The sequence below is a fragment of the Apodemus sylvaticus genome, chromosome 13 (assembly GCF_947179515.1).
Source record: "Apodemus sylvaticus chromosome 13, mApoSyl1.1, whole genome shotgun sequence".
NCBI lineage: Eukaryota > Metazoa > Chordata > Mammalia > Rodentia > Muridae > Apodemus > Apodemus sylvaticus.
Window position 1 is genome coordinate 12,554,020 of NC_067484.1, and position 11,091 is coordinate 12,565,110.

The window sequence follows — 11,091 nt, forward strand, 5'->3', positions numbered from 1 at the left end:
TTGGCTTCTGTGGATGCTCTGATTTAAATACTGGATTCTGGGCCATTGTGGGGAAAACTCGTTGTAGAAGCCATGCAAATAAACCCAAAGCAGGACAAAAAGTGCCCCACACAGAAAAATGGTGTTTGCATGTAATTTTTAAATGAATATTACAAAAAAACCAAAGTATTTTTAAGGGCATGGGAGGTAGAGATGAGTATCAAAATAGGGCCATTTTGCATGTGAGCTGCCCTATAAAATTTGTAAAACAGGAAATTAGCATTCCAATGGGGCATTCATTCCCAGGTCCTATCACATTTATTCTGAATGCTGCACAATGCTCACCTGACTTTTAAGATCTGAAATACGGTCTTTACCCCATGTGAGCATGTGGTAGAGTCATCAGGAAAACATATTTTGATCCTTTGCACAAAACCTCATTTTAAAGGGAACCTTGACTGGTAAATTTATGTGGCCCAAGAGTTCCACAAGGGGTTAAGACATTCCAGGTACAAGTCAGGTGGCCATTATAAATGTTACCCAAATAAAAAAACCCAAAACAGAAAGCCAAGAAGCAGGTCCCTAAGGCAGGCAGTGTCTTAAATGGTATCATCTGTCAAGTTTCCAGCATCTTGTGGGCACATAGGAAGCGAGCTGGTGGTGCTGGGACATTACAGCTGCATGGGCTGCTGCGCTCCTGGAGTACACGGCGCAGGCTTCCACTTTAATAAGCTGCAGCTACTTCTCACATACTTGCATTAGATAAATGAAATACTAACCACCCGCTGCAGGGGCTCTGTTCCATTCCCGATAACCCCGCTCTGATGCAACCAGACAATTACACAAAGAACCAATCTTTCTTTGCAAACCAGTTCCTGGGTTTTTTTTTTTAAATGCTAAAATCAATCAGCATCTGTAGTCCTTGTGAAAAGGACCAGAAATTATATTGTCAGTGCTTTTTGTTTTCATTCGAAACAGGTTTGGGGGGGTGGGGTAGGATTTGACTTTTTAGAAGTCCTGACCAAACACTAAGGCATCTTAGGGATGTCTTTCTCAGGAGGCAATGCCTTCTTCCTTGCTGGGCCAAGGAAGCTGACAGGGCACACCAAGAACTGAGAATTTGTTTATCCCATGCCACAGTTCTGCCCTCTTCCCCTCGCTCCAGCAAAGCTGACAGCGACCCTGAATTATGAACCCACACTGTTTGTGTAGGGAGGCAGAGAGGAGTGTGGGCCCTTGCAGCATCTTACCTTCCCCCAGGGATTGGCCCTGAACAACAATCCAAGGGAAACTAAACTGATACTCACCTATAGCCCTCAATTTAAACAACATTTTCCAAAAGATTTTTAAAAAAGCCTTAACCATATTTTTGGCACTGTTGGAATGGGTGGAATCACTTGGGCATGCTTTCTAAGAATAAGTAAAAATACCATGCCCCATAGTTTCTCTGTTTGGGGACAGAAAGACGTGTGTCTTTTTTTTTTTTTTTAATGTTTTATTTTAAACCTGGGTGTGTGAATTTTACTTTTACATTTCTGAATTTAGTATATTCCCTCAAAACATAATACATTTTTATTCCATAGCTTAAGGGATCTATCAGATAAAATGTTGGTCTTTCATCTTTATTACCCTCCCATTAAAATGAAGGAAACCGGGACTCACTTCAGTTCAGAAGAGGCAATTTAGCTGGTAATGTTCTCAGTCCTCAAGCCTTTTCAGAGGGAGAGAGCATTATCAGTGAGATTTCACACATCTATCTGCATAGCAAGCAACTAAGCCTTTCAGACATATACTATGTTAAATTTAATAATAGTCTTTGATTAGATTATTTTATTACAACATTTTTTCCATTACCAGTCATTTCCTGAGTATACTGACATTCATAAAGCCTCCCCTCTGTTTGTTATGTTTGTATACAAGAGAGCCAGCGAGGTCTCTCCTGTTACAGTGGCTAGGTCTGAAAGGGACAGATTAATAACTAAGCATCACACTGGAAGAGCCTTTCTTGTCCCCTGCTCCCGCAACCCTCTGCTATGACGAGGACACAAAGAGGCCCGCTCAGGCCGCTACCCTTCTTCATAACTCAAAAGCATCACAGTGGCAATAGCCTCTAGTGCTATTTGTCTTTAGTGCAGTTGTGACACTTCGGCATGGTCCATAATTTGGCAGCTATTTACCGTGACATTTCCCTTCAGTGCGGCCATAACATTCAGTGAAGCCATTATTTGGTTCCATTTACCATATAAATTGTACTGTTGTGCGCGCATGCTAGCAGCTACATTAGGTACCTGGAAATGAGTAAATCTTGTAAAATAGATACTAACAGCTATTCAGAAACAGGATCTCTCTGCTCCCCAGATGCAAGGAACGAATTAAACCTGGCCCCCCGACTTCCACAGAGCACTCCTAATTGCATTCCCATCCATTGAGAACGTTTGATGTACGGAAACCCAAGACTGAAAAATAATCCGGCAGCCTTCGCCTTCGATTAGGAAGGCACCGTGGGGTGGGGTTTTGATGCCACTACAAAAGTGGCACGCAGCCTTCGGGTACCTAAGGTGAAGGGTGAGCAGAGGGCTATGGCGAGGTGTGAAGAGAAACAGAAGGCAGGGTGACAGACACTGGGCACCAGGACACTACACTAGAGCAGGTGGCTCACTTCTCTCAAACACCAAGAACAAAATGGCAACACAGGACACCTGACTGTCACTCCAGACAGAGATCAAGTGTGCTTCCCACACTGAGCCTCTGAGAAGAAGCACATGGATACGGTTTTAGATGACCTGGGTGCCTACTGTGTTTTGGAGCTATGTGACAATTGCTCCTTGGGGACAGAAAGTGCTCCTTTTAACCCTTCGCATGCCAGAGTGAGCCTCCTTCAGTGATCCCTGTTTTTTATTTATTTCTTTATTTATTTCTTTATTTATTTATTGCCTTTTACTGAAGAAGTATCACAGAGTTTTCTTGCTCCTCTGTCCACATTAGTTTGCATGGTCTCCCAAAGCTATAGCTTTCTCTCCCCAAGTCTACTCTGTTTCTAATAGCAATTTCTTCCTAGAACAGGAACTTTTTTTTTTTTTTAACAGACAGTCTAACCAGGATGTGAATTCAGGCCATCAGTATATACATCCTTAAGACACATCTGTTCACGGAATCACTTTTCCAATAACTTAACAAGATTAAATTTGGAGAATTCTCTCCCAAATGTCTATTTAGATGGTTGGTTAGTGATTTATAGGGGAAGACTCCTTCCTAAGCACATGCCTGTGAGAGTACAAGGCTGGTCGGCATTACTTTCTCACCTGTTAAGTACTTAACACAAGAGCCACTGCTTCCAATGCAAAGGACACTTGGTTTGAAGACCGATTTAAAAATCTCATTGAGCTGGGGACATACTGACTTGATCAGGTCTCACATCAGGAATTCATTTACTTCCCTGGAACAATAAAATCTGGAATGAGACCGTCCATGACTAAAGACTCGAATGTAAACGTTTTACCTCTTAGCTATAGAGAGAGCTTTTATTGAGGCACATTATTTTTACCCCCAAGGAAGGGGGGGATTCATTAACACTATACTTTTGTTTTTAAGAAATATTAAATTCGTTCTAAGGCATGGAGAATTCACTTCTCTCCTTTCTGTTGGTCACAGCTTACTGCTGACAGGGTGCGGTAATTCAACAACAAGCTTCCCAATGTTTTTCCCCGTGTACATATAGTCGACAGCCTGAAACACAGACTCCAGGCCGATGAACCTTCCACTGGGAGCCAGGTGTCCCAGGTCCACCTCACACACCAGGTCCCCACGGGCATGCAGCTCCAGCAAGTGTGCCATGGCAGCCTGGTACTTGGAGAAGTAGTGGTTCAGAAAGAACCCCCTGAGGCTGGCTGACTTCTTCAGCAGCTTGGCTGGCAAAGCTCCCGCCTTTACTGGAGAAAGTCCTGTAGGGCTTTGGTAGCCAGAGATGAACCCAATTACTATCAAGCGCCCTTTGATGGCCAAGGCATCCACAGCCAGGTCAAACATGGCTCCCCCAACAGACTCATACACTACGTCAACGCCTTCAGGGTACTCCTGCTTCAGAACTGTCTCCACAGGCTCTGTTCTGTAGTTGATGGGCCGATCACACCCAACAGATTTCAGAAAAGCTGACTTCTCCTCTGAGGAGCAGGTTCCGATCACGTGGCACTTGGCTATCTTTGAAAGCTGTACAGCAAACTGGCCTGTGCCCCCAGCGGCTGCTGTAACCAGAACTTTCTTCCCCTCTGACAGCTCCCCAAGCTCTTTGAGACTGATGTACGCAGTGGTGCCACTAACCAGCATGGTGAGATACTCAGGTTTCACTGAAGGCACGGGAATTGCAATGCTAGCAGGCACCACTGTATACTCAGCAAAGGAACCAGGAGTCACATAAGCCACCGCCTGGCCGACTGTGTACTTAGCACTAGCAGAGAGGCCTAAGGCCACCACCTCACCAATCCCTTCAAAACCTATGTCAAAGGGGGGCTTCACGGATGGGTCGTAGCGGCCAGCCGAATAGTTGATGTCAGATGCGTTAATACCAACGAATCTAGAAGAAAACAAATGGGATGTATTAAGATTCTTTGTTAACGACCTTCGTATTCTGCTGAAGGAAAAAAGGCCAGTCAAACCTCAGAGAATGTGAAAGAGCTCCTATACTGTAAGGCTTGACGGAATGTGGGGGAAATGATTCTTGCTTCTTAGGAGCAGGGGAGAATTCCTACAAATGTATTAACTCGAGCTTGGGCAGATTTTATTCCTTTATAGTTAGGAATAATTTCATATTATTTTAATCAGCAAGTGATATATTGGTATTTCCTGTGCCACTTCTGTCTTCTTTCAAAAGGAGAAATGAGGGAAGAGAGGCTGGGTGGGGGTGGTACAAGCCAGGAAGCCCTCAAAACACACACAGTTCACTGATGCTCTGAGCTGGAAATTAACTGGTCTCTTAACAGAGATGTTAAAAACAACAGTGGGATACAATATACCCGAAGAAGCACACTTGTATTGATTCTGGTAACAATTTAACACTTCAGATAATAATAGTAATGACAATGATATTATTAAAGATTGATGGGCCTGCAAGGTCGTCCTTGCGACATGGGACTGCCCCAGTTGTTTGAAACGCCACAGCAAATTTTCTCTCTGATATAACTATGTCCAGCAGGAACATATGCATTTTGATTAATTGAAGAAAAACCGAGGAGAGTGATTTTTACGCAGCATTCAGCATTTTACAGCCTCTTTCAGAGGAACAGAGGAGGCAAACCCTCACTGAATTCTCCTCAACAAGAAGCAGAGACGCGGCCTGATTAATAGCAGATGACCGGTTTCATTTTGTATCCAGGCTCACTTTAACTGTGAAGCCAGAATTTTACCAGCTTTTCTTTGTACCCCAGTATACCTCATAACAAAAATATCTCCACAGTGTAGTTGTGGCTATCATCTAAGGACATTGAGGGAACTCTTAACACATAAGGATCCCCAAAATAACCATTTCCTCCCCTAAGAAAATAAAAACATGGCAGGAGAAAGATGAAAAGATGAAAAGAATTCACTTTTAATTTAATGAACACACACTATGTGTAGGACACACCTTCACTGTCTATAGATAATAACACCCTGTACTTCCAAACGGCTCCTCACAAATATTCTACTATAAAGAAACACTGTGGACATAAGAATGCTTGAAACAGCTTCTCCATCCAGGTTGCTTTCAGAAGCCAAGCCAGCTTACCATGGTTCCAATAGTTCTGTAAGTTCTGCTTTCTATACCCACAGATAAAACACAATAATGAAAAATGGGGGGAAAACCCACCAGTTTTGTTTGTTTATTTTTGAATACCAAAACATCGATATTCTTTTTTCTTTTGAGAAGGGGTAGGAGGACTGCGTTTTATCATTTTTCCTTTAATTTACACACTTCTCCAGACCTGACCTTTCTAAAAAGGGCTGGTTCACTAGATCTTGATTCTGGAGTTCCCAGAGCCAGTCCACTAGAGCTAGGCTGCAGGACATCCCGTGTCCCTTGTCCTTTTCACCTAGCAAAAAAGCCAGCTCCAGAAGAAAAAGCAGCTAGGCTGGAAGTGATCTCAGAGCTGGGGAACAGAGACCAAAGGCCAGTTTGTCTGCTCTCTACTCATAGTTAACTCTTCCCGTGTCCCCTCCAGGCTGTGTTCATTTGGATTTCGAGGTCCACAGGCGCCTCTCCCCTCCTTGGAGCCCAGAGTCTGGCCCCTAGAGAGGCTGGGGGCAGCCAGGCCCAGTGCGGCGGCCCACGGGACAGAGAATGTAAATTCCCTCCCAACCTCTCCATCTCCCCCTCCCTCTGGCGGTCGCTTTTTTCCCCTGGAAGAAGTGGAGATCTAGCAGGGCACACGGGCGGAAGGGGGCAGCTCAGGCCAAGTTTAAGGGGGTGAGGGTATGGCTCTGCTGGAGTGGTTGCTGATGGCTCGCAGAGGCTTGGGCAGGAAACACCACAGCAGTCACTGTGGAGATCACTACCAGAAAGCACTGGTGAGGTGGCGCTGACCCGCAGGCCTGCTAGCCTCTTCCCGCAGGCATTAGCTCGGTAGCGCCCTGGCCAGAAAGCCGCGCACCACACTGGGGTGCTTCGGATCGGATCGGGTCTGTGCAGGGAACCAGGCCTTTCCATTGCCAATCCTCGGGAGAGGCATCAATGACAACGTCCGGAGCAAGACGTGCTCTTCCGAGTCCCAGGAAAGCCACGCAGTGCAAAACCTGCCAAATCATGACCTTGACCCTCATGCACCTCCATTTACCACCACCCCAACCCTGCCCACTTCTAACCTACCCTCGTGTCGGGGAGCGGTTCCAACCACAGCCTATATAGTCTGTCTTCTGGTCCCTGCCCTCTCCAGGGTCTTTTGGTCCACAGTGCCGGGAGCCCTGTCTCTGCCTGGTATTCTCTCCTGACACTGGGTCCCTACCGCGGTGCTGGAGACCAGCTACCGCCTGGGATGCACCTTGGTCCGTACCCGACTTTACTCTAAGCTGTGCAAGCCTTTAGCTCCTCAAGAACCAAGTTCAAGGGCTGTGGGATCAAAGGACGCGAGGAAGGAAGAAAGACGAGCCGCAGAAAAACCAAAACACAACAGGAAATGTGCCGATGCACTTGGAGACTCTCCCTGTACCCACTTCCTCCATAATTGAAAATGTGTGCCAGAAATGACCATAACTCGAGAGAAGTATGAAACTAAAGTCCAGGCACCCCACGAAAAACAAGTGGGATCACAGCAGGCGTTTCCCAAATATGTGTCCTTCTAAAGCTGCTAGGTTATTTATACCGTAAAGTGGTGAGCTTCGCTTATTGTAGAACAGGGTGACAGGGTGGGGGTGGGGAAGTTTTCCTTTGAACAAACACCAAACTTAGACCTTAGGAAGAGTCTTGAAAACTGGGAGACAAAACAAAGTCTTCTAAGCCATACTTTCCTTGAAAAAAAAAAAAGGAAAAACATAGAAGAAGAAAGAAGAGAAGGAGGAGGAGGAGGAGGAGGAGAAGAACAACTAGTAGTTGCAGTAACTGGGGTGTGTGTGGAATATCTCCACTTGGAGAGTGAGCTGAAATATTTTACCCTACCGTGAGCAACAATCCGTTTATCACAACGCGCCCCCCCTCCCCGCCCAGGGCCCCAACTCAACATTTCTACAAACTCTTTGCATTATCTTACACTTGAGCAGAAAATCGTTAGGAATATTTGGAAACGAAAAACAATCTGTCACTCTCCCGAAAAAGCCAAAAATAGTCACAAACGGACTTGACCAGTGGTATCTGTCTCTTTTTCCTTTCCGAGGACTAAGCGGGCGTTGGGGTGAGGTGGGGGCATGGGACAGTAAGGTAATGGCTGATAAGGAACATCAATTACCGATCCAAGAGGAGTTCTGTGCAGCCTGCACACACTGTAAACTTTACTGTCCTAATCCAGGTGTAGCTTGCATGCACTGCCCTTCTTGTGATTGAAGGAATGTGTTTTGCTAACAGGAATGAGGTGTGCACTGAAAGTCAGAAGACTGAGTACAATTAAAAGCTCCAAACACCCTTTAAAGCAAAAGAATTTGGGCTTAACTCCACTCATTCCAGGGGAGATTTTGTTATGCTAAAAAACGAGGAGGAGCCTCTGAATAAAATTGTAACGCAATTAGCACTACTTAGGAGGATATGGGCCCTGGATTCAAATGAACCAACTTGTGGTTAATTGTTAAACTGCTCCTTAAAATAAAATAAAACGGGGGAGAACACTGACAGTGTTCATAAGAATAAAGGTTCTGCCTACAGTTGAGTGGCTTCCTAACGGACAGCAACGGGAGAGGCAGAGATTCCGCCTGCATTTCCCCCTGTTGTGGATTCAAGGTAGACGTGAGAAGTCAAGTTGTTCTTGTAAAGCACTTGTGCCAAAGGGACTCAAGCCAGACACGGAAGCAAAATAAAGCCGTGGATTTTAAAACAATCCCAGCAGCTAATTCCTCCAAAATGGTAGTCTACTCTCTGGCAATCTGATTTCAGGGATCCAAGAAGCATCCAATTCCATACCAACCACGATGACCAGGGCCATCCTGGGGTGCTAGGAGAAGGGGAAAGGGAGCCGGCCAGACCCAGTAAGGGTTGGGAGAGAGGACTGGGGGAGATCTCCAAGAGTTAAATAAACTCAAGGGCGAGAGGCCCCTAGGCCGGCAAAGCCAGCAGCCTCCACCAGCGGCGGGAGTCCCACCTCGATGTCGCCCATACTCTCCTCTCAAGTCACACTTTCTCTCAGCCTGTCTGTCCCCTGGCGGCACCCCCTCCACATTTCACACCTGTTTCAACGAGGGATTTTATGTAAGCAGTTTGTGTGCGTTTATTAGTGTTTACAGTCAACACTATATAAATCTCGACAATAAAAGAAAATGGAAGCCCGGCACGGAGCTTTTTTTTTTTTTTTTTCCTAATCTCCGATGAAGTTGTCTTGGAAAGCTTTTCCTTCTATTCTCATCTCCACTTCTAACAAATCACTGGCGTCTATGTGAACGCAGCCCAAGCCCGTTTTAGGTCGGCAGGGTTCAAGTTTTTATTCTACCACTGCCTCAGCATTTCATCACGCAATGAAGCAACCCTCTGCTCCGTCCTCGGCCAAAGCATGTTAAGGACATACACGCGCCACCCTTTAAGAAAGTCTCCACCCACGCACTCCACTCAATCCCACCCACTGCTCACTCAAACTCTAAGGTTCCAACAGGTTTCCAAAAGTTTCACAATCAGAATTCTTCATTCCTACAGTCTTCTTTAGAAGGTTGATAGGAACCTTTAAACTGGACTGATTGGACTAATCTTCGCACCCTGATACTTGTAGATAAGTTGTCTGTTGGCCCTTCCAGGGGACCTAGGACTTTCTGATACAGAGTTTATCGCTTGCATACAACCAGAACTAACTCCCCTCTTCCGTAATTTTATCCAACTTCCAACACACCATGCCATGCCGGGACCTTCGAATAGAACCCAGCAAGTGAAATGGCACAGAAGAAAAGCCCTGGCAGTCCGGCATTGAGAGGATGCTCCCCAGCAGACCTCAGTGTGGTCTGGCCTGCACTGAGCACGGTGAGGTCCCACACTTCCTTCGCTCCATCCCTTAATAAAGATTAGCGAAGTGGAAAATCATTAAGGTGGGAAGCCTGAGGTAGAACAGTCAGGTCTGGCAACAACTGGTGTACCTCCTGAATGTCTGCAACGCATCCAGGCAAACAGAGCCATGCCCCCGCCCAACCTTGGCTCAATTGCCGGTGCACGCCCCCGTTTTGCACTCAGGGGACAGAGCAGTCAAATGGCACTGGCAACACACAGACTAGGTGCACACCAACACACCCAAGGACAAGCGCCACCAATACGAGATAGAGGGGACAGGAAAAAAAAAAAACCGAACATGGGTCCCTTTTCTCCAAAGCACGTTTACCTAAACGTCGCAGTGTGTGTCCAGGCTGTTGCAGCTCCACTAAAAATTATGAAACGCAGGAACCGTGGGTGCGCGCGGGTGGGCCGGGTGGGGAGCCTCCCTTTCTGGGTCCCGTCGTTTTTATTTAGGGAGCGGGAGGGGGAGGAGGGACGGCTGGGGGAGGGGAGAATCCCAAATTAAAATAACCTCCAGATAAGAGGACGTTTGGTGGCATCGGGTATTCACACCAGCAAGTCACATTACATTCGCCTTCGCCAGATGGCGGCGGGTTCAACTTCCTGGGATCTCGCAAAGTCAGGCTGTGCGCCCAAGCGCGCGCCGCACTGTGGGCAGGCGAGCGACCCGGGACAGCCCGGAGCCCAGCTGCGCGGGCCGGGGACCGGGACGGGGTCGCGCGCCGGGCTCACCGGTTCCGGACGAGGAGGTCTCCGTCCCCGGGGAGCGGCACTGGGCAGTCCCGGCGCAGGGTGACGGCCTCTTGGAAGTTAGGGCTCAGCTGGGTCACCACCAGCTTCTGCATGGTTCGGGGGATGGCGGAGCCCTGGAAGTCCAGGAAGTGACGGGCGTACGACATGTCCACGATGGCTCGGGCCCCGGCGGCCGCCAGCCTCAGCATTGCCCACGATCGGCTCCGCCCGCTCTTGCGCCTACGCTGGGCCGGGTCGCGCCCAGTCCCGGCCGCTTGGCTCCGCTCGGCTCTGCGCGGGCGGGCCCGCCCCTCCTCCGGCCCGCGCCCTCCCCTATTCTCCCGCCCTCCCCTCGCCGCCAGGCTCCCGCCCCCGCCCTCCGGCCCGGCCGCGCGCGGCAGCCCCCACGGAACCCGGGCGCGCCACCCCAGGATCCCTGCCCGGCCCTGCGGCCGCCGCAGCGGCTGCTCCTTTAATCTTTTTGTTTTGGTTTGAATCCGCTCGGCTCACACTGGCCTAGGATCTCCTCCGCCCTCCCCTTTCCTCCCGGCGCGGGAGAGGCCCCGGATATCCCCACCCTCCGCACGCTCTGCGAAGGGATTTGATTCCTCCACCGGGGGCGGGTGGCGCCAAGCTAAAGGGCCAGTGCCCTGGCGATCGCCACCGCCTTTGCCCAAGCGTCCCCGAGCGGCAAGGCGGCCGGCGGCCGGCGCAGGCACCTCCCCTTCCCGTGCGAAGCG

General features: G+C 48.4%; 1 protein-coding gene across 1 annotated transcript; it reads right to left on the reverse strand.

Annotated features, from left to right (window-relative positions):
* Positions 1–1,453: 1,453 nt before the first annotated feature.
* On the reverse strand, positions 1,454–10,679 carry Ptgr3 (prostaglandin reductase 3). The gene is made up of 2 exons (XM_052155445.1): positions 10,352–10,679; positions 1,454–4,549 (listed from the first exon to the last, which is right to left on the reverse strand). Exons 1-2 carry the CDS (start codon positions 10,558–10,560, stop codon positions 3,625–3,627), a joined length of 1,134 nt encoding a protein of 377 aa, XP_052011405.1. The 5' UTR covers positions 10,561–10,679; the 3' UTR covers positions 1,454–3,624.
* Positions 10,680–11,091: the final 412 nt, after the last annotated feature.